Source organism: Perca flavescens, chromosome 8, assembly GCF_004354835.1.
Source record: "Perca flavescens isolate YP-PL-M2 chromosome 8, PFLA_1.0, whole genome shotgun sequence".
Classification (NCBI taxonomy): Eukaryota; Metazoa; Chordata; class Actinopteri; order Perciformes; family Percidae; genus Perca; species Perca flavescens.
Window position 1 is genome coordinate 5,021,283 of NC_041338.1, and position 25,109 is coordinate 5,046,391.

Genomic DNA, 25,109 nt, shown 5'->3' on the forward strand with positions numbered 1-25,109 from the left:
CGTGCGCAGCAGGTCAAATGTGTAACATGATCCCAAAAACTGCAGCAAAGAAGACTTGTGATGCTTTTACCTGTAAGTTTTATTGTGAAATCTTTAACGTACTCTACACAAGAGTGCCCAGGCCTTACAGAACATGCCCTGCATGCATCATCATCGTCATAATCTACTGCTGTTCTTACAGAAATTCTCAACAGTAACAAAATTTACAAAACTAAACTAAAAAAGTAAGGTAAAAAAAGAAACGCATTTATAAAAACATTCCCTCATGCTATTTATGTTTTTTTTTTTAAATGCCCCCCAGTATTCACATAACAAAGGCACAATGGCAAACACAAAATATAGGCACACAATGTAAAGGCACAAACCTAAAGCAGAAGCTAATGATTGTAGCACTGTGAATAGTGGCTTTACAAAGTGACATGGTAAGATAAAAGACAGACCGATAAATAGTGGGAGACTTTCTGCATTTATGCACATTATGTACCTTTTAAATGCTTGAGCTAACTTTCCAGTAGACTGGAGAAGAAAATGAATACATCAGGGAGTAAAGGTAGAGCAAAAAAGACAATGGAAAATGGAAAACAAAAGGAAAACTGGAGAGAAAGATAGATGAGAAAGAAAGGAGGGGGTCACAGAGGAAGTCATCTCTAGCTCATTGCAACAAGCACGGCAAAAACAACAAGACTTGAGAAGGAGGAGTGGACTTAGTGTCCCGATCTAGGTCAGGAGGCACAACGCCAGCGCTGCCCCTCCCCCCCAAAATCCTCGCTCTTTCCCTCGCTCCTCCTTCTCCAGAGAAAACTGCAAAGGATAATCTGGCGACCCTCCCTCTTCCCCCTCCTCAATCTGTGCCTCCCCCGGTTTCTTTCTTTCCCTTGTCATTTTATTCTCTCATTTCTCCTTACCTCCCCACTACTTTTTATACCTCCTTCTTTTTGCATTTTCCCCAACTCCCCTCCCCCCTCCTCATGCCTGACACTACTAAATCAGCAGCATGTGGCCTTAATGGAAACCAGACGCTGACCCATTCCTCTCAAGCCTGCAGGCTTCTCCCTTAGCTTTAAGTCTATTTAGCTTTAGCATGAAAAAAAAGAAGAGGAGATACACAAAGATGGATACTGCTGCTATGGGTTTCCTCTTCACAGGTCCATCTGAGATGGACAGAATTAGTAAAAATACCAAAACACTTCTCAATTCTTCTCATTAAGTCTGAATAAATCCTTTTTATTTTATCCAAGCCCTGGCACCGGGCATATATCAATATGTCTCCACTGCGATTGTGTTTTTTAGTGGTGTAGTCGGAACAGTTATCGTGGCTGTGGTGGGAGGAGGGGAGGCTGGAGCCCTTGTGTCTGTGTGCAAAACTCTATGTGCCTTTGTTTGGGTAAGTGGTCTCTATGTCTTGGTGTGTGTGTGTGTGGACATATATGCAAACATTTTTTGGAGAGAGAGAGAGAGAGAGAGAGAGAGAGAGAGAGAGGGCAGACATAATGGGCTCAGTGGGAGTCATGGACCCACAGCTGTCTGACATTCCTGTGCTGGCCGGAGGACAAGATTTTTCTGCTTGTGTCTGTGTGTTTAATAAGCACGAACACACACACACACACACACACACACACACACACGCACGCGCGCACACACACAGTGAAGCAACCTCAGCAAAACAAGGACAACAATAAACAGAATCAAAAGTGCAAAACATCTGTTCTAAACAAAGAAAAATGTCAAGATTGGATAAGGCACCGTAGTCAAGCATATGGAAGACTTGTTCATATTAATGCATGTTTTTGTATCACTATTAGCACTCATGTTTGTTTGTGTGTATGTACAGTATGTGTGCTTCTGTATAATGTATGTGCATTATCGACTTTGTCTGCATTTATACTACAAATAAACCATCGGTCTCTCCTCTGTACAATTAGAATGAATAGAAACGGACATTCCTAGTGTGTTATGTGTGTTTTTTCAAAGAAATAAAAGATACCTTTTCAGACATTTGGAAGACACAGGAGGAAAACGTCAAGGCCAGTAGAGGGAAACGTACACTGTAGCTCCACATTTTGCATTATTTCACATGAGCAATACAAGTTCTCACAATGAACGGGGCACTAAACGGGGACTCGTCCTCGGCTTTCTTTAGTACCGTAAAACTTGTGCGCCGAAAGCACACATTTTGACGGAAACGAAATTGATGAATACCTGCTCTATCTCTTCTAATTCTGTGCCTCACACCCAGTCCTGCAACGAACGTTTGCAGTGCACCAAGGCCCTCGGCGTCTCTTTGTTCTGCAGAGTCCTAAGGATGGCGTAGATTAGGACGAGGATGCACAGGATGAGGACCAGGGGAACAATCACCATGATCAGGGTCATAACCTTTGATTCGTTGTCGGCCACCGTCACGACCACGTCCACCTCTCTGTCCCCCTCCTCCTCTGTGCTGTCAGGCTGAGAGGTTTCGGCTTCCTCTGGGTCTGTGTCTGTGTCTTGGTCCCGGCCGCTGTCCGGCTCTTTGTGCTCATCTTTGTCTCGGTCTGAGGGGTTGACTGGTTTGTCTTTGGGTTCCTGCTCAGTGTCTGTGTCGGGCTTAGGGTCAGCGGCTCCCACACAGCCCATGAAATCCTTCAGGATGGAGCGAGGGTAGCCTTTCTCTGCTTCTGTCTTGTGGTTGTCAAACCTCCAGTAATTGGTGCCTTTGTAGAAATAGGTGTAGGCTGCATGAGAGGAAAATAAAATAGATGTAAGGCAGCCAACCCATGTGCAATGGATTATTATGTAAATACTAGTGGCTTTACAGTTAAATTAAATTAAAAACATTTGCTAAAGAGAATACAAAAACAGCTAAAATAGAATAAGACAGGTATGAAATTCAAGAATAAAAGGTACAGTGCAGTGTAGGAGCAATAACTTCTGAAAAGTCTTCAGCCTTGATTTGAAAGAGCTGAAAGTCGCAGCGAACCTGCAGTTTTCTGGGAGTTTGTTCCATGTATGTGGTGCAGCAGATCAGAAATGTATTTTGGCCCTAAACCGCTCAGTGCTTTGTAAACTTTCTTGCTCGCAGCATTCTCGAGAACCGCTCATCCAGACTACTTCACACTCCGCACCGCTCCTCCTTGGGTCCCGAGCAATACAGCTGCCATGACATAGACGCGTCCCCTAGCAATGCTAGAGTATAAGCGTCTTTTGCTAACAGCTAGCCATTTAGGACCAAATTATTTTCAGAAAGAAAGTGTTCTTTCCTGAAGTTACATCGCTGATGCTTGAAATGTTTATTCACGTTATTACTGTACAGAAATGAGTGTGATATCAATATTATCATCTAACTTTCGGCAGGAAAGCGAAACAGTGTATTTCCTGAGATGCCAAACTATCCCTTTAAAACTTTTGGAGAAGGAGTGTTAGGCTAAATGTGTAAAAAAAATGTATCTTTAGGGACTAGTTTAACGCTTGCACTCTCCCCCACATTCCCACATTTAGCACCAAATGGACTTTTGCAGGGCTCATTCTGATAAATATAATACCAGATTATACATAAAATGCGCTAATATGAAACTACAACAAAGCAATAAACCAATAAGATGTGTTGCTTAGTTGCACAAAGATTTGGCAATGGATGCAAAAAAAAACTACATACACTCTTCTTGGTGTCATAGGTTACATTTCTGGGTGTAAATGTGCCAACCAGGCTTGCAGAGACATTAGAACAGTTTGGGTGGAGATGAGATCTGACTGTTACAAAGTGCATTTAGAGCAGGTCTGGCACAAATCGAATTTCCCAAAGACAGGCCAACCCTCAAACCAGAGCTCTCATATATCTCTTCACTCTCTCTCATCCCCTCATCCTTCTCTCTGCTCTGTTTGCTCCAGCCTAACCGGTCTCACATGTCATTTTTTTTCCCCTCTCTGTCTCTTACACACCTAGTTTCACCCCTCTAACCTTTCAATCTTTCTCCCTCCCTCCTCGTTCCTACTATCCCTGCTTTCAACACTGCATGTACAGTACAGCTTTTGGTGTAGGGATTCTCATGGTCTGTTGCAATGGAAGGACAACCTCCAAGCTACACACTGAAATTGGCAAGTTTTATTGTGTAGAGACAGTGGATAGACATGAAAGGGGGAGAGAGATGGGGGATGACCCAAGGGGGTAAGCTTCGCTTCAGAACTCGAGCCATCATGGCGCCATTTTGTTGCTAACTGGCCATCACCTCCTGTTAGCATTCTGCTGACCGCCATTTTTTTTTTATGTCACTTGACTGCGAATAACTTTACATCTGAAGCGTTTAAAGACTATTTGTCCGTTGTTTAGTTCCAAAGAAACACGACAATGTATAAAAGGCTCCATTACCTTGTACCTCACGTTATGGCTCCGTAGCAGACGTTTTTGTAAAAATAGGCTAACGATTGGGTCATAACCAAGTGACTTATTGTCGCATAGTAGAGGAATTACCGTATAGTACAGGAGAAGCTCGCAGGCAGTTTCGACTTACATTAGATGTTTAGGTTTAATTACTAATGTTAACTAGCATGTTAGTGATCAATAATTAGCCTGTGCCCATGTTATCTCCTTACATATACCTACAGTCTCTGTATCTGTAAGATTGGGAATGATTGAGATTTCTCTTGGCACAGCTACCAGAAGACTTACAACTTTCAGACACGTTGCTCACGTCACATTCTCTCAGTTGGAGGCTGCGCAGTAAAGCTGGCCATCACCGGAAAAGTGCTTCTAATAGCCTTCACTGGTCTCCGTCCAGAGCAACGGGGTCTATTGGTCCATTATATACTGTCTATGGGGATGACACGCAGACAAGGGCAGCGGGCCGGACCCGTACCCGCGCCGCTGCAGGACTCAGCCAACATGGGGCGCACGCTCTTACTGGGTGAGCTAGAGGCCGCCCCGAAATTGGCAAGTTTTGACAAAAATTTGGACTGTGCAATAAGGCGGGCCTTCTTGGTTCTTTCAGGGAATGATATAGGGAAAGAAAAGGTTTACGGCATTTGCTATCTTAAGGGACAGTGCTAGCATTTTTGCCCACCGGTTATGGAAAAAGCTTATTACGCAGGGCAAGATAAAGACACAGACAAAGAAATTGTTGCCGGCCACCAGTTCTCCAGCGTATACAGATCACCGGAAACAATCGTCAGCAACGATAGATGGAGAGCCATCCTGCCAATGTTTTGGGACCGATTGGTGGGGATTGCTGTGGACGAAATACACAAGCCGATACACTGGTAAAAGCAAATTATGTTTAACCACGTATCCAGCTAATTTAAATAGCTCAGGTTACTGTATTGTGTGAACAGTTAACTTCATTTAATATTGTGTGCTGCGTTTTCTTTTTGGGGGTGCAAATGTTTCTTCCCGAGACCATTTTGCAGAGTCACCCTCACTGCGCTCCGGAGCTTAGCGCTGCCCAAAACGAATGCGATTGGTTTAAAGAAATACAAACAACCCAGAGTGTGTTTTTTCACCTCTCCTAGAATGTATGTGTGGTGTAGCCAGCCTTTCTCCACAGCGCTGTGGAGATAGGTCTGGTAATGAGAGACTATGATTCTCATAAACAGAAGCTCCCAATAAAGGCTGTATTTGCATTTATTGAAAGTCATTATTTACCGCCGTCATCGCTGAGGAAGGCTCCTTTGGGTGAGGGAGGGATCCTGCCCCATCTGTTGATTGGCTTGGGGAAGTCGCGGTCTGTAGTCCGGGTCTCCTCGTTGTATCGCCAGTATCTGCTCACAGACAATATGGACAGTAAAAGAAAGTCATAATGGCGAGGGTGCCAAAAAGTCTTCTTCTGCTCATCTGTCTTAACTCCCTTTATATTATTTATAAATGTGTTAAAATGGTGTAACGTATATCTGTGTGTGTGTCCGTGATATACGGTACCTGTCTCCACTGAAGAAGTATGTGTATTCGTTGGGCTCCCACCAGATTGCTGTGTCAATCTTGTACGCAGGAACTCCTTGTCCATACCTATGTAGGGGCTGTGGATATCCCGGCAGCATGTCAGCCTCCCTGAACACCCAGTACCTATCATCTGCAGGTACAAAGGGATAGAGCTGTTATGCTTGTTTCCTGGCTAAGAGAGGGGGAATATGAGAAAAAGTTAATGAGGGAGAGAAGAAAAGCAGCAAGAAAAAACAATGGCATATGGGGAGAAGGCAATGGCCAGAAAATATGGCATATGTCATGGGGAAAATAAAGAAAGAAAGGACAGGCAAGGTAGAAATGGTAGGCACTTATTTTCCAAGATTTCCTCAAGTGGGAGCCAATTTCTTCTCCAACCCTAAGCTTTGGACACACTTTTCAGCCACTTTCCACCTCCACTCCCAGGGCACTGTTGAATTGCAACATACTGCACTGAACTATAATAGCTAAGTTTGAAGGGGCTTCTACTAATTGGTGAACACTTACTTTGAAATGCTGTTTTGACTTGATTTTAAGTCTACTACAGTAGTTACATCCTTTTGGATTCATATAGGCAACTATGACTGGGCAATATAATTCAATTTTCATATACAGTATTTAGATATTGTCCAAACGATATAAAAATACGCTATATTTATTAATTACGCCATATCACGCTTTATATTCTGATCCTTGCACATGGGAGCGGAGCTGGAGCGAACCACAGATGTGCTGTTTGCTCACATGAAGTATACAAACATTTTACCACGTGGTCATTTCAAATACACTATTTATTTATTGAATTACCAGAAATCAGAATTACCAGAATCGTGATATATATCGTAATGAAATGACCTATATCTTTGGAGAAGATGCAAAAAAGAAATAACAGAAAACAAGCATTTACAGGAATCGTCTATTGATATGTTAATGAGCGTATAAGTCAGGGCAAATCAAATCAAGTCTATTTATATAGCCCGATATCTCAAATATGCCTCGAGGTGCTTTACAATCTGTGCAGCATACAACACCCTCTTTACTTCCACCCTCAATTCCGAAAAATTCTCCAAAAAAACTTTAAAGGGGAATAAAAAATAATCTGTGATCAAAGGCTCAGAAAATCCTCAAAATGCATGACAAATCACCATACAGCCTGATAGTAAAAATGTAGGCTCTGCAGCTGTTAACATCTGGAGCAGTGCATTGCAGAGTAGGCTGATGCAATCCTCCACCTCTCTCTCTCTCTCTCTCTCTCTCTCTCTCTCTCTCTCTCTCAGGCCTTTTGAGGCTCCGCTGCAGTGGAGTAACACTGAGCCATGCAACAGCCTCACTCAAGACACCCAATGAACCCAGCAACACACACTGATACACACCCAAACTCTGTGATGTGGATATACACACATGCAAAGACACATAGACTCAATCCTCTTAATAGTCTCCATCTGCAGCCATTTTTTTGTTCACATAATTTCCAGTGTTGTTTTAATGTATGTGTGTGTGTGTGTGTGTGTGTGTGTGTGTGTGTGTGTGTGTGTGTGTGTGTGTGTGTGTGTGTGCGCGCATGTGTGCGTGCGTGTGTGTGGGCTTGTTTAACTATATCCGTGGGGTCCAAAAACCGGGAGTCCAGTATACTTGTGGGGTCCCGACAGCTTTGTGGGGCCAACATGCTGGACCCCACGAGGTTAAAGGGCTGTTTGAGGGTTAAGACTCGGTTGAAGGATTAGGGATAGAATTAGGTTATGGTTAGGGTGAGGGTAAGGGTTAAGGTTAGGCATTTAGTTGTGATGGTTAAGGTTAGGGGAAGGGGCTAGGGAATGCATTATGTCAATGACGGGTCCCCACAAAGATAGTGCCACAAACCTCTGTGTGTGTGTTTGTTTGTGTGCGTGTCTGCAAGATATTTAGGGTTGTAGCTGTGTTGAATTATTACCATATCTTCACATTCTCACATTGTGTGTGGGGGGAGAAAATGCTGAGTTTGCACCGTTTCCTTTCAGTCTGACCGTTTCAAATCAAAGCCCAGATTTGTGTTTTACTTCCCATTTTGTGTTTATACAACACACTCCACATTGGCTTCAGCTTTGCTCTGGGAAAATGTATCTGAGAAAGATTGCGTAAAACTAATCAGCAGTTTGCTCTGCCCTTAAGCACAGCGCTAAACCATTAAAAAAACTCAGCATGGTGTCAAGAAGGTATGGACGAAACGCAGAGCGCATTATGCTCAGCATGTGGCGGCCGTGTTCACAAAGTGACAGGTTTTATTGGTAATAAACAGCTTTGGCATACCTTTAAAGAAGACAAATTTGCCATCGTGGCGCTCGTAGGCTGCGTCGATGTCGCTAGGCAGGTCGATCCAGAAGACAGATATCGGCATGGGGTAGTTATCCAAGACCCGGTTCCTCCGCACACGCCAGAACCAGCGACCCTGCGCGAGCAAAAATAATGCCGTTTATCTTTGAGCTTGTTTTCTCTCATCAAAATGAATGATTATCCACTTCCCCCTTGCATGACTTTAATGTTGTTTTGACTCTAAGCAGGGTCGTGTTTAAAGAGCCATCGGAGTGCCATGAAAAAGAATAAATCTGTCAAAGAATAAGAAAATAAATTTGAAAATATACAGAGGAATAAATAAAAGAATAAATAAGTAAATAAAAAAAATGTGGGACTATAAAGACAATTGTAAGCATTTCCATGTATTTGGGAAAAGCAAAAGCAATAAAGAAAAGAATGAGGGAGAATAAAGGGATAAAAATAAATAAATTACATTATATAAAATTAAAATACATTTAAAAAAAATACAGACAAATAAAATTATATATATGCAAAAACTAAATATATATATTTAAAAATATATAAAGAAATAAATAAAGAAATATATATATATATATATATATATATATATATATATATATATATATTTTTTTTTTTAATATATTTTATTATTTGTCTTTATATTTCCATATTTTTATATTTAAAATTTGAGTTAAACACTGCATCTGCACAAATATGATCAATAATTCTTTACTTCTCACCTTGAAAACAAACATCTCCCCCCTCAGCATGGTCACCGTGTCAAAGTCCCCGTCGCAGATATCGGGGGCCTGGTTATCCGGCAGCTTGGGAGGCCGAGGAGGAGGCGATGGAGGGGGGGCGTCTTTTCTGACGTGCGGGGTGACAGGTTCTGGATCGGGCTGGGAGTCGGTGGGGAGGACAGGAGACGAGGTAGGATTGGGACTCGGCTCTGGCTGGGCTGGGGGATGTGGGCTGCCGTCTGTCGGGTTGGGCCATTTGGGCGGGGTGTCGGTGGGAGAAGTGGAGGCGGGATCATCTTCGGGTGGAGAAGGGGAAGTGGGGGAGTCATCGTCGGGTTTGTCGTCACGGGCTGGAGGAGAAGTGGGTGGAGGATCACTAAGGAGAGGGGGACCTGAGAATGAAAAGATGGAGAGCTTGGGCTTAAAACAAGTACGAGAAAACTCCCACAGTTAAGATGGCTTGTGTTTTTTTCCCTCTCATATTTTCACCTAAAATGCAAAAACAACTTCCACCTGAAATTAAATAAATTCCTCCAGCTTGTTTATGTGGCATAACAAATCAGTCACACAAAGATAACCTCATTTTCCATTATGTGCAGCGGCTAAAGCTCACTTGATTGACTGTGCTGCCGTTTTTTTGGAAAAATCAACCGTGCTGGTTGCTAAGAGAAGAAAACACACAGATACAGCCAGTTATGTAATATGTACGGACAGCTGATGGGCTTGAAGACGTATTGAGTTACATTGAGCCAAAAATACTGCGAGGAATATTTGAGGGCTGATGTTGGCCAGTGACTCAGTTATCAGTATGTGGAAAAATTCAGCATCTGCAGCATTTTAACCTGCAAAATAGTCTCAGACAGTGAATGGTAAACAAGTCTTATTTCCAGCATTAGAGGCAGTCTTTAAATTCTGTTACAGAATTCAAATGACTTCTTATGGTAATTTTTCAATTTATGCAATCAGTTTCTTATGTACTTTGTCAAATCTCTATCTGATTTTGTGCCTTACTTACCTTGCACACATGGTGGACTCTTCCTATACTGAATTTTAGAGCCTCGGAAAGCTCAGTAGCTGATGAAAGAGCTATTATAGTTGGCTATTTTCATCACAGGACAAATAAGTGCTGTTACAAGCTGGAATAGTGTCCAGGGCCGCCAAAATGGTCGGCAGAACACAGGGTCAGTTGTGCCGAGCCTTTAAATAATATGCTGGGGGGAGGGGGTGCCTTTGGAGATCATCTTGTCCTGGGCACGAGCAAGACACAGGACAGCCCTGATAGTGTCTGATAGTATGAAGGGCACCACCTTTTCAAAATGAATGGTCCTGTACTTTGGCAGACAGTTCTGTTGATGTTACGGCTTTTAGCTCTGTTTTGCTCTCCACCAACTCCTGAGAGAAATATCTGTCCCCTTAAGCTGCTAAATTCTGCACCATGTTCCCCAGCTAGCTGCTAACTTTGTCTGTCTGCTGCTCGGTGCTGGGCAGGAACTGTGCAGTGGGTTTTTAAAGCTTGTTAGATGAAAACAGATGTCTGCTATGGCCAAAAGAAAGGCTGGCACTGCAGAGTTGATCATTCCATTTGATATTTTTCATGATTCTTCATTCGTTGTTAATTTAAAAATATTTATTAGCACAGTTTTAAAGCTTTAGTGCGTATTAATGAACGTCCGTTACATTCAAGCCATGGCCAAATGAGTTGCTACAAAGCTAATTAAGACTATCAGCTCCACACAACTCTCTCTGGATTCCTCAGTATGACTATGTTCAGAAGATTGTGGTGTCCGGCGACTTTCCCGCGCAGAAGCTCGAGTGAAGATAATGACCTCTTCTAAAGAATCCATCATGTTTTTTTAATCATGCCAATTTAAATAGATTTTATCGTGGGGGAGACAGAAACTAGGCACTATAGCTTTAAAGTGAACTAAGAAATTCAGAGTTTGGGTTTGACTATTTCTTCTCATTTTAAATCTTACCTTTATGTTAGATGCTTTATGCTTAACTCAAACACACAGACTTACAGTAAAGCAATATTGGTGTATTTAAATAAGTATTTTAACACTGAGAATTACTTCTATATTAGTTCATAAGTAACTTTGGATTTAACTACCTTTTACTGTTACTGTTAGACTCTATGTCCCTCAACAAAATAGCTAAGGGATAAGTCAACAGATGATTAGCTGATGAGACAAAAAACTGACCAGGGAGGCAGAAAACTTGAAAGCTACCGCCCTCTTAAATAAAAACCTCTAGAAAGAAACCCAAATGTTTATGCCTACCAACAAAGTGAATGCTGTGTTAGTCTCTATTTAAGCATTTCAGATCCTTTTTCTTATCCAATCAGAGGTTTTCTCTAGCACAGTCCTTTAGATCTGTTTGGTAGAGGAAACTACTGTATAATTTCAGTCAAAACATTTACCTTACAGTATTTACAGCAGACAAGTGTTTCACATCTAGTTTGCCAAAACTCTAGTTTACTCTGGTGCAGACATCAAGTGTAGGCATATCAATATTACAGAATTGTGTGGGTATGGAAAGACTGGGACTTTGATGGGCAAACCAAAACCATAGAGCACATTCTCAAACTAAATCCGATTTTCGTATCTGTAATGTGATACCAGAGATGTGACAAGGACAAAACAATGGACAGTAAAGAAAACATTCACAACGTAAAAAAGCAAAATAAATCATAAATCAGTTATTCAGTGTAAAGAATGTCTGTAATTAATCTTTATCTACAGTTTAAGAGACAAATTAGTGTTTTGGCCTGTAATTACAGCTCTTATAGAAGGGCCACAGCAGAAACCCACCAACACGTATATACAATGCACTCTAATACACATGAGCCCTTTCTACAGCCAACACACACACACACACACACACACACACACACAAACACAAAGATGTCATCTGTCAATTAACAATGCCATCCATTCACGCAGGGAAAGCATGAGAACATCATAATGGCATGCATGATGTGCTGTTTTGAGCGAGGTTTCACTGGTGTATGTGTGTGGTTGGGCCAAAGCCTTGCTCACAAAGCTTCTTAACAAGGCTTCTTGTCTTCTTTTGACAAGTGTCCAGATGTGATACGAGTGATAAAACCTCAAATTACAGCTGACACTCTGCACTTCAACCTCACAGTGATTTTAGAGCCAAAGTAGTCAAAACATCAAAAACGCGAGTTCATGGTTTTGTTATTGTGTGTCCCTGCAAGGGCTGGAAAGGTTGACAAGGTTTTAGATGTGGATACATTTTCGTTTTGAATCTGAGTTATGGATTTCCGCTTCACATCCTCTTTGTGGAAAAGGCACCACTGTGTCTTTAATGGTAGTTACAGCCTGATATACTACCAAGAAGAACAGAAATGACTTCACTATACAGCTACAAACAGATGGGTTAGCTGTCTGTCAGTAGCATGTCCTTCAGATAATGAGTATAATGAGTATCTTTGCAATAGCTGATGTAGAATACTACCATTAAAGGACTCAATGGGTCTTAAAGGAGAAATCTGGCGCAAAATGAACCTAGGGGTTAATAACACATGATTACCGAGTTGACCGTTCTCTGGGATATGTTTTCATGCTAATCGAATGTTTTAGCGCAAACCGCTAGTCGTCGGGGCACGAGGAAAGTAAAAAAAACCGCTATTTCTATACCACACTTCACGTATACATGTGGACGCCATCTTGGGAGAACAGTCACGACCAGTCGAACGACGAACGCCGTGCAACCAGTAACCAGTAACATAGCTCAAGCACGGCGTTTGTCGCTCGACTGGTCGTGACTGCTTTCCCAAGATGGCTCCCGCATGTATACGTGAACAGTAATCTTTTTAAACTTTTTAATCTTTTTAATAAACTTGCAAAGTTCTCAATGCTTCGGTTTACATGTAGCGACACTCGTTATGCTACCGTGGAAGTGTGGTGCTATTTTGAGCCTTGTTAGTGGTATAGAAATAGCGATTTCTTTTTACTTTACCCTCTGCCCCGATGACTAGCGTTTTAAGCTAATTAGCGGTTTGCGCTAAAACTGTTCACATTCGTTTAGCATGAAAACATGTCCCAGAGAACGGTCGACTTGGTACACGTGTGTTATTAACCCCTAGGTTCATTTCAAGTCTTTAAGTCCAAATTCTGCTGCTTGTGGCTTTAAATAACTGAATTGTTGAAGACATAAATAAAGTGATCTAAATAGGTGTATTAGTGCAGTGTGTGCTTCTTACCGTATATGTACTGTATTCCTTTGATGTCATCCTCGTGTAGCGTGAAGTTGTGCGTGTGGATCCACTGGTAGAAAGGAGCCATTATGGCGCTGGGGTTATCTGAGTGCTCCAGGCCCAAAGCATGACCAAGCTCATGGACCGCAACCAGGAAGAGGTCTATACCTGCAGTGACACACACATAGTATGTTCATGTGTGAATACATTCGTGAAAATGATTTGCGTTAAATAACATGCCAACAAAGAAATGTTATAATAATACATAGAATATGATACGTTGTAATTTATATTAAAATATATGTTAACTGCAAACTGCAAATAGAGTTGTACTGTGCTAATCAAGCTGAAAATTGCAGTCATCTTTCTTCTGCAGCAAGCCAGAGGTGGTGCTGATTGAAAACATAGAATGTATATATAGATGGGCGACGCGTCTCCACTTCCTCCCACTGTACAAAAGTGAAGCCAAAATATGTCAGATACGGGCGCTGCCATCTTGTAATTTTGGAGCCAGAGTCTCCGCAGTGATTTTTCAGTTTGGCCATAGACTGTAAAAATAGTGGATGTAGCAGCAGTGACGTCACCCATTGGTTTGTGTACTGCCGTTTCGAAGCAATTTGGCCACCGCCATCTTGTTTTGTTTTCTTAAACTGGAAGTGACGATGTTTGACGGGAGGGTGGAGCTGGGGAGGATATCATGGAGGGGGCGGGGCTTTATGACCTATACTGCAGCCAGCCACCAGGGTGCGATAGACATGTTTTGGTTTCACTTATACATTATACAGTCTATGTATCTAAGGCTTCTGTGCAGCTATCAGCATCAGTGCTAATTCTCAAGACAGAGTTATCTTGAAAAAGTAGTCCCTAAACTCAGACAAACATTACAAGTGATCACAAAACACCAGCTATTGATACTCGCTAGATTAAAGACAAAAATGATATCATAAATCAAACTGGTATCATGTTGCATTAATTCATGTTTGCAAATCAGGACTATCATCACTATAAAGATAGTGTCTGTATCCAAAATTCCATACTAATACCATGCTATTTAGTCTGAAACCTTTGTATGTGAAATGCATACTTTTTCCAGTGAAATATTAAAGTATGCAAACACTGGACACTACGGCGGCATAAATATCCCATAATGCAATGCGGTAGTAATGCCAGTGTTCATAACAGACAAACTATCAGCCACCAAGGCAGCACTGTGACTTCAATAACACTTCAATTTACATTTCTACATAATCAAAATTAAAGATTTCTGTCACCTGCGATCGTTGGACTAGTCCCTTACTTTTTCCAGTAATGTAAGCCTTATCTAGCGATGCTGGTACAGCTGAGGTTGGTTGCAGTCTTGTAACCATGGTATACCAACCAACCTGCATCCCAGTTGACCAGGAGAGACAAGACCCCAGACAACCAGCTAATGGTTAGAGAGATTACCAGAAAGTCACAGGTTCAACTCCCACATGAAAACAAAGAGTCAGCCCACTAACCGTTTGGGTTTTGGTTGTCCAGCGTCCAAGGCTCATCAGCATCGAAGTGTGTATCCCCACCTATTCCTGGTCCGGGGTAGTAGGCGTGTGCTAGCGACCCTCCCTCGCCATCAAACAATGACATATCACCGTGGAAACCAGAGGCAAACAACAACAGGATGTCAGCGAGCTCTGCCTGGCTACTGTTGATGCTGATGTTGTTTTCAGCAGGTAACTCTTCAAAGGTGAGCGGCGTGACCCGTCTCCATGCGTCAAAGGCGTTGCGGATAGCATTGTACGTCCGCTCCTCACCCAGCGAGGAGGGGATGTGCTGGTTCATTATACTGGCGCCAGAAGGAAAAGTGCATTAGAGTTAGTATGGTAAACATTCTGCTTTGTTGTTCTTTTACATGTCAGTGCTACAAACCTGTAAGTGATGTGGTCTTTGCGCCACTGCTGTCCAGTGAGAGTGTAGCGTTTCTTCCTCGCGCCATTGTACAGCTCTTCCGCTTTTCTGTCTGGGAGGCCACAGCGAGGCCGACGCATGGCACTACACACACACATGCACACACACACACACACACACACACACACACACACACACACACACACACACACACACACACACACACACACACACACACACCATTACAAGCTGCAAAAAGCGGCAGAATTCCTTCAGTTCTACAAAATGCAGTTTGTACATACAGGTAATGACCATCAACTTAACACGCATACTGTTTGCCGTAGCTTTTATGATTTTTCCCAAACAACTATCATTTCTAATCTGTTTCCCAGACTCCACACAAAGATGGAAAGCATTTTTCCCCGGCCAGGACTTAAAGGAGAATTCCGGTCGATATCCACACGTAGCTCTGTTGTTTGTAAATTTGGAGCGCTGTCAGTAGCGAGAAAAACATTGTTGCCTACACCGTGTTATCCTCCTGCTACAGTTAGCACCCAGGAGGCTGAAACCGGGCACGTTTTAAACGTGCTTTTAGCCTCTTAACATGTTCGAAATGACATTACAAGTGCTTACCCATGTGAAGGGATTCCTTCTGAGTGAACACAGTGAATCTGACTGCAGTAGATGTGAAAGAAATGCATAAAAGTTGTGCTAATTCAGCTCTGTTTAGCTCTGGTGTTGACACGTTAAGACTTAGGGACCGTCGACAAACTACAACACCGAAAACAACAAATATTACAACTTGCAGGAGACATGTTATAATTGAGGTAAGTTTGGGCAAGGAATCGAACCACTGACCTTTCCGATTGGTAGACAACCACAGCCACCCCAAGTGTGAGGCTACAGCCAGCAGCCAGTTAGCTAAGCCTGGCACAAAGACTGGAAATAAGGGGGAAACAGCTAGCCTAGCCTTGTCCAAAGGCAACATAATCTCAAACGTGTCTTTTTTTACACTTCAGTTTTTGTTCGGATTAAACAAACAAGATGTCATGCGTTAATTGGTGAGGTGTTGGTATGCAGATTTTGTTAGCTTTGCACAGAGCCAGGTGAGCCGTTTCCTCCTGTTTCCAGTCTTTATGCTAAGCTTACCTGCTACTAGTGTAGCTTTACAGTTACAGACATAACAGTGCTATCAATCTTGGCATCTAACTCTCAGTAAGATGGCATATTTCCCTAAAGATAAGACCTTATAACTTGAGCATGAACCTTATGGTGCGTTCTTTTTGTCTTGTAATCGCGACTAGTAGCTCGAGTGTGACGTCACATCCATGTCGAAAAACGAATAACCACGGGTTGTTGCGTTCTTTTTGTCACACAATACTACGAGTCGGAGAAAAGATGGATTTTTGTAACATTTTTAGTAACATTTAGGATTCTATTCACCCAGTTATTGACATATTACACAAATATATTTCACAGTTTGATACATGAAAATTACGTTTTGATTAACGTTAACATTAGGCTACTGCTCTGCTTTCTGCTCAAGACTCGGCTTAAAGCCGCTGTTGTCATATAGCAACCGAGCGTCTCTAGCCAATTTCAGCTGCACAAGCTACAAAATAACTAATTAGGCGGTATTTAACTCCTAATAAGACTGTAGCGACATGCCTATAGGTAGCAGTATACAGCGCTATGTGTACGACTTCTTCATTTGGTTACAACGACAAAAGTGCTTAAAATTGTAGAAAACCACAATGTTTACTATGTGTAATGCACGACGTAGCCATCTTTGAAAGTGATCTCGGGGTCCTCTGAGTTCAGACGACTTGACGAGTCGTATATAGGACCTCGGTGGCGTTCTTTTTGCAACTTCCGGTTCGTAACTCCGGAAAACAACTCGTAAATCGACTTTGGTGGACAAAAAGAACGCACCATTACATACAGAGTACTCTGAGAACAAAGGTCTAAAACAATGAATCAGGTCACAGTTGAATGTGAGGATATGACACAATAGCCTGACTAGCCTCATTAGTAAAGATGTGATATAAGCTAAATGCAACTATAATCCAAACCGTATGGGCATAAAACAAGTTATTACAAGCTGGCACTGTTTCAGCAGCCCCTGGTAAAATGAACACATTAATCTGTTATTGTGTGATGGGGAAAAGCCAATGCTCTGAAACAAATTGCTTCAGGATGCCTGGTTGTGGAGTTGAGGTTTGTTGCCCAGAATTGTCTTCATGACAAACTGAAAGTTGTGGCCATGTATCATTCCATCTATACCATAGAATGCATAATAAATGAGAAACTTAATTAAAAAAAAAAAAAAAAAATGCATATGAATGTAAAATGAATTCCTACATGCTTTAAAACATCCCGTAAGATCCCTGGATTCAGTTGTTGGTCACTGCACATAAATGTTAAGTCAGAAAAAAAACAGAACAATATAGAGCTTACACAACAGTAGCAGGGTCCATCTCTCCAGTCACTTCCAGGCCATAGAATTGCTGCATGTCGCGGATGGCTTTGGACAGAATCTGAGCCGACTGCATGGTGGACATCTGACTGCTCGCCTGAGACAGGTAGCCGAACTTACGAAGCCACGCCTGTGAGGAGAAAGCCAGGAGTCGGTTTAGCTTAGTCCAGCTTGGGAAAGGTTCAAGTTCAAGTTTCACTTTATTTATCCTAAGAAAAGGAAATTTAGTGTACAGCAAGATGTCTAAAATAGAGGTCGACCGATAGTGGATTTTACCGATACCGATAGCTAGTTTGGGCCGTATTTGCCGATAACCGATTAATCGACCGATAGTATTTAGAATTGATACTGGATAAAAACAAACATGACACTCCAAGTAAAACAGTGCTGAACTTTATTATAAAAATGAAAACATGATAAATGAAATAAATATATAAATATAAATAAATATTGATGTCAATAAAAGACATTCATTCAAACTGAAACAAAAAACAAAAAAAAGCATGTGCTCTCCGTGCAGCGCGCAGTAACACGTGTCGAAAATAAACAACACGAGGCATCAGTGATAGTTTTTATTTCGCCTCTAGAGGCCGCTATTGTAATGCATGATGCCAGCAGAGCCTTCTCAGCTCTCGCGTACTGTGTAATGAATTACAGCGCGCGATTCTCAGCCGCTCCAGCAACGGACGCAACCAGGAAAAACTATCGGTATGGATTTTTGACGATAACGATAGTTCCACCAATCAACTATCGGTGTCGATTAATCGGCAAAACCGATTAATCGGTCTATCTCTAGTCTAAAACACATAGACAGAAAGAAAAGCACCACCAGATAACAACAACATTGTAAACACAACACAGGACACACATCAACACATCAATGGAGACCCTCCTTCCCCCAAAACCAATGACAGAATACAGTTGGACAGTACACAGGTAAATCTGTCATAATGAACGTGGACAGGAATAAATAAATAATCACATACTGTAGAAACATTTCAAGAGATGTCAATCAAGTGAATTCAGGTTCCTAATAGCCACAGGAATAAAAGAATCCCTGGCACGTCTAGTTCTTAACATAGACAGCCTAAAACGGCGACCTGAGGGGAGCAGATTAAACTCCCCAAAGAGTGGGTGATCAGGGCAGTTTAAAATTTGGTTAGCTTTACCCCTGACCAGTTTATCATATACAGTATCTCAAAAAAGTGAGTACACCCCTCACATTTTAGTAAATATTTCATTATATCTTTTAATGAGACAACACTACTTTGCTACAATGTAAAGTATTAAGCGTACAGCTTGTATAACAGTGTAAATGTGCTGTCCCCTCAAAATAACTCAACACACAGCCATTAATGTCTAAACCGCTGGCAACAAAAGTAAGTACACCCCTATGTTAAATTCCCATAGAGGTAGGCAGATTTTTATTTTTAAAGGCCAGTTATTTCATGGATCCAGGATACCATACATCCTGATAAAGTTCCCTTGGCCTTTGGAATTAAAATAGCCCCACATCATCACATACCCTTCACCATACCTAGAGATTGGTATGGTATGGTAAAATAAAAATCTGCCTGCCTCTATGGGAATTTAACATAGGGATGTACTCACTTTTGTGAGATACTGTAGGCCAGTGATTTTCAACCACTGTGCCGCGACACTAGTGTGCCGTGAGAGATTGCCCTGTGTGCCGTGAGAAATTATCAGATTTTACTTAATTTGTCAAATAACTTTTTTTATTGAGTTACTGCAAATAATTTGCCATTGTTGCGCATCTGTGCCTGCAATATGATGACTGGCAGAGAAATTAAATACTATTCTGTATCAGTAGGGTAGGTGACAGTATAGCGCAATAATGACCTTGTTGATTTAAGACAATAGAATTACTACCAGCAGGGCTCCAGACTGCGACCAAACTTTGAGAGTGTGCGACTGAATTTTACATCCAGTCTCACATGTGCGACCAGTAAATTTGCCCCCTTTTTTACACGTTAAACGTTGAAATTTCGGTACTTGAGAGCGCGTAAGCGCAAGCTTATCTGTCAAAATTGACAAGGAGCGGAGCTCTGACACAAACACACACACTCGCACACACGCAGAGCTGCAGACGGTGCAAACTACGTCGGCTCTGCAGTTTTGTTGAAGTCACAGTGAGTCACGGAAATGCAGATAAAGTGGTTTTAAGAACATTATACAGTGTGATAGTGTGACCACGTGTGCCACTAAGGACACATTATTCTGTGTTACATTTTTGGTTGGTGGTGTGCCGTGGTATTTTTTGAATGTAAAAAATGTGCCGTGGCTCAAAAAAGGTTGAAAAACACTGCTGTAGGCTATATGTTGCAGATGTGGTAGCTGTACCCCAACCACCAAGTTTGCTGTGTCTGTTTTTGTGTGTTGCAATGCATGGTGTATACATGACAGCTAGCAATCCACTGTCTAATGACTGGAGAGAGCATCTGATGAGTTAAAAGAAAAAGAGAAATGTAGAGAAATAAACCAGATGGCTTCCATTAAACATTAAGACATTCCTGCTCTCTCATTCCTGCGCCTTTTCCCCACTGACAGCCAAGATGAGATGAGGAGAGGAGAGGAGAAGAGAGGAACAACTGGAAACAGGAAAACTAAAGGGACAATAATTAACAACTGTTTGTCTCTACCGTCTGTACTACACAAGGTAAACACAAAAGTCTGCATGTGTGTACTTCAAAATGATGGAAGAAGACTGAAAGTCAAGTGACACATGCCGAATTCCCCCTGTTTGTTTCATGTTTGCTGACAGTGAAAATTAAGTGTGTTGAGCCACGTAGCCAGGCAAACAGGACCATGGCTCCTGGAGGGGGAAAAAACCTCTGGGAAGTTTTTAGTTCTGCCCAAAAACAACACCACAAGCCCCTTTCACACAGTTGGATCATGGGACTCATGCTCTCATCATGCATCTACAGGATGAACACAGGCCGGGCGGCAAACACACACACACATGCGACACACAAACGCATCATTTGTGCACACACTCAGCCAGAGAATATCCTTAAGAGGCAATTACTGCATAGCATGACAAGTCTCAACCAATGTCACGTTAGAGTGCGGGCTTGTTAATATGACCGCCTGAAGAACGTGAAAGAAACCTCTTCAGGTCATAGCTGAAATCAATATTGTGACATTCGGACATCGTTATATAGATCCCAATACGGCAAATATACAAAAATGGCATATAAAAGAATGAAATTGGGGTTCTCTACCATGAACTCTGTTCCACCGTTATGTATTGGAATAGACAAGGCTCTTCACACATGTAAAATCAAAAACCTTAACAATTTATTTTGTTACTTTTTTTAAATGACACTTAGCTGGGAATAATAGTAACCTCCCTATTAAGCATTTATTACCAGGATATAGACACTTCATAACACACTACAATGTAGTGGGAAGCAGATACAAGGGAATTTTTAAATGTTTATGAATGCATTAATCCACAATTATAACTTCCATCCATCGGTAACTATAAACAGCTAGTGAATGATTGATAGCACAGTATCCAATTGTATGACATCCACATGAACCTATCCTACATGTAACAGTGTGGTATAAAGCATTAATTAACTATTTATACACATGTAGAAATATTCTAGGGGTGGGGGAAAAAATCAATACAGCATAGTATCGCGATATTTCTCGTGGCAATACTGTATCGATACACAGGCGCCAAGTATCGATCTTTTATTATTTAAATTGCACATCAGAATTTAACTTTTTGGTAGTATAATAATAAAATCAATTGCTTATTCAGTCCACCAGATGGCGCTGTTTGTTTTCTGGTGAGGTCAGCGGGGTGACTGTCAGCGTGCAGGAGGATGTAGATAAAATAAACATGGCAGCGTCAGAGAAAGAAATCAGAAATGCACCATCTGCGTTTAAATCAAGTGTTTGGACTTTTTTCGGATTTTTTAACAAGGAGGGGACAACTGAGATGGACATGAGACATGGGATTTGCAAGGAGTGTCGTATGCAAATAAAATACTCAGGGAATACCACAAACATGAGGGCTCATCTCACGCGCCACCATCCAGAGTTAGCGTTAGCCGAGGACGGTAAAGCTAATGCTAAACCAGCTCCGCCCGAAAAACCAACCAACACTGGACACACTTAGCTTGACAAAGCTACCTCCCAATTCAGAGCGAGCTAAGAAAATAACTCAAGCCATCGCCTACTTCATGTGCAAAGACCTGCGTCCATACAACGTTGTGGAAAATGAAGGATTTTGTCACTTGCTAAAAACACCGGAACCAAGGTACGTGACTCCGTTGCGCCGTTTTTGTACTCATTTTAATTGTAAAAAATACCTGTAGTAGCACAGCAGTGCATACCTGTTGGCATTACAGTCTAGTCCACCTTAATTAAAAATGCAAACAGTTCAGTTTGCCAGGTGTATACAACATTTATAACATATTCATTCAAGTGCTGGTTAGTTAGTCAGCTTGACAGTCACATTTTACAGCAATAAAATTCATGTGAGATGAACAAACAGATGTTGACAAAGTTTTCCTTTGGGGACATAATAATGAAGTTGGAAAAAAGGTAATAAATTGCAATATATTGCAGAATATCGCAATATGTTTAAAATCGCAATAATATCGTATCGTGACCTAAGTATCGTGATAATATCGTATCGTGGTACCTCTGGTGATTCCCACCCCTAAAATATTCACATGCTGGTTTAAAACAGTGAAGACATCACTACCTCAAGGTCAGTTGTCACAAGAGTGAGGAACAAGTACTTGTATTGCTATAGGTATAAAGACACATTTTATATGATTACACCTGTATTACATTATATTGTCGGTCAATGTCAAAGTTGACGAATACCCAATACAATGTCCTTATACCTGCTTACAACTAGTATGTTATCACGGGTTAAAGGTGCAGCAGGTAAGACTTAGAAAACTAACTTTCGGTCATATTTGCTGAAACTGACCCTATGTTCCAGTAGAACTACATGAAGCAGGTCATTTAAAAAATAAATCCGGCTCCTCTGGCACCACCTACAGCTGGTAGTGTGATTTTCAAAAATCCACCACTCCCTGTTCAGATGCACCAATCAGGGCCAGGAGGGTGTCTAACTGCTCATTGCACACACATTCATTCTCCCTTGTGGGGGGAGGGGCTTAGGAGACCATTTTGGACTTTGGCGGAAAGGGGGGGAGGGACTGAGAAGTTGTCAATGTTCAAATGTTTTTGGGCGAAGTCCTGGATCTTCCCAATCCTACCTATGGCACTTTTAAAGCAAGAAACCATTTCTGAGCCTGAAATGCTGCCCTGGGGAAAATGTGCACAATGTATTGAATCAATAATTAGGCCTATATAAATGTTAAACTGCTCTATGCCCCTTATTCAGGCATGGTGCCTGAGAACTTTAAGCCCTGTGTTGAAACCTACAGTTATAAGTGTGTTAGAAATGGTTTATTCATGGTTTATATTATGCTTATAAGTTATGCTAATGAATTAATAAAATAATTAAATAATGACTAATAACAGGAATTACTAACTAATTCAGGATAACAATACAAACAAAAGTCAATAAACTATTTTTCAACCATACAGATGAGTTTTACTATTTTTAATACAATCACACTGCTATCATTATAGATGAGATATATAGATAGATAGATAGCTAGATAGATAGATAGATAGATAGAGAGATAGATCTCTTTCCATGTGTGTACCACATGTGCTGTGTTGTTATTTAAAAGGCCAGATGACATCCCTACAGTGCAAAAGCCCACCTGATGCTTTGATGTTTTACCAAAACAAACATGAAGAGAGTTGAACTTATATACAACATATATATTATATATGTATATATAACTTATACCTGCTTATGAAGAGCTATAATTCTATAATACATTGCATACACGACTTCCTCCTTTTCTATAGAAATACCATGACAATTGTAAATCCACAAACTATTTACAAATGCCAAAATTGTAACATTGTGACGGTCTGCATGGAAAATGTGGTGTGTATCCTGACCCACGGACATTACTACTGTACCTCAGCACTGAAGCCTTCTTCCTCCGGCACGTCTGCCGCTGTGCTGCACGGGATCAGGAAGAATAAGGCCGATAATGTGATCATGATCTGAGTCCAGGGTTGCTCGGATGCCATCTTTGTCGTGTCTGTGGTTGTTGCGGAGTGATGAAGATGCGGTGACAAAAAAAAAAAAAAAATAACAGCCAAACAACTTGCTCCGACAGTAAGGAATAAAGAACAAAGTGCTGTGGGACGTATTCTCTTCTTCTTCCTCCAACCTACATTTAATCACAACCCTCCGCAACAAGTGAGCTATGTGCTCATTTTTGGAGTTCGCGCATCAAAAACCAAAAAATGCTACAAATGTTATGCAGAGGTGCGTTTACAAACCCTCGGAAAAACATGAAATAAGATGATACGAATCCATTCCCGGTTGCAGGCAGTCAGATTTGTCCCGGGCCAGCAGCCTCATGGCTCATCCAAGTGTTCATACAGCAGTTCCTTTCATGCATACGGCTATAAACACTGTAGCCGGCGGGCAAATAAACTAGACCTTGCCCCTTTCCGACGTCCACAATGGCTGATCACTCAGCGGCAGGGAGCACAGTGAGAAGTCCAGCAACAAGTCTCCTTCCACTTTGTGCAGTTACAGGACACGAAAAGTGCCCCACACTTTCTGAACTTACTGCGAAATGTTGCACACGACAAAAAAAAATAAACAACAACTTCAGAACTCAAGTGCCAGCATGTCAAATTTTCACCTGCGCTGCTTTTGCACCAACGTAGGCTACCTCTTCGACCTCTAAACTCGGGACGGAAACGCGTTGTGTAAATATTTGTCAGACCGCTGTGTATCTGATAAAAGATTTGTAATGATTTCTGGTGAAGAGAGGTCCCTCCTCCCTCACACACACACTCACTCACACGCACACACACACACACACACACACACACACACACACACACACACACACACACACACACACACACACACACACACACACACACACACACACACACACACACACACACCTGAGGGCAGTGCGCCATCTGCTGTTGTGACCGGAAACTCCAGTCAAAGATTAGCTTCTGGTCCACATGAGACACATATTTAATGTTTAATTTAACTAATAAAAAAAAAAATACTAGTATGCCAGCATGCACAAGGGTACTTAATTGTCTTAATCGACGTTATTAATTACACCTGTGCTTTAGAGCTGGGCGATATGAAAAAAATCAAATATCACAATAGTTTTACTATACTTATACTTACTGTGCTTTTCCTTCTATGACACCCATGAAGATAGAACCACCTCCAGTTTGCACCTAAGTACAGTACATGAGTAGCCTAAATGTACTCAATATATTCAACTACTGTATATTTTACTATATAATACTACACTTGACCTTTTACTATATCTTATATCCTATACTACATTATACTTTACTGTTAAACTATATATTATACTGTTTAACTGCATTATAAACTATATTTTTATAAGATTACTATTAGATTTGTATATTCTATATATATATATATATATATATATATATATATATATA

General features: G+C 41.4%; 1 protein-coding gene across 1 annotated transcript; it reads right to left on the reverse strand.

Moving 5' to 3' along the window:
- Positions 1–58: 58 nt before the first annotated feature.
- Positions 59–24,483, reverse strand: mmp15a (matrix metallopeptidase 15a). Its single transcript, XM_028585354.1, has 10 exons — positions 23,568–24,483; positions 17,498–17,646; positions 15,062–15,184; positions 14,656–14,978; positions 13,163–13,324; positions 8,938–9,329; positions 8,192–8,330; positions 5,885–6,035; positions 5,612–5,727; positions 59–2,711 (listed from the first exon to the last, which is right to left on the reverse strand). Exons 1-10 carry the CDS (start codon positions 23,679–23,681, stop codon positions 2,227–2,229), a joined length of 2,154 nt encoding a protein of 717 aa, XP_028441155.1. The 5' UTR covers positions 23,682–24,483; the 3' UTR covers positions 59–2,226.
- Between the last annotated feature and the right edge of the window lie 626 nt (positions 24,484–25,109).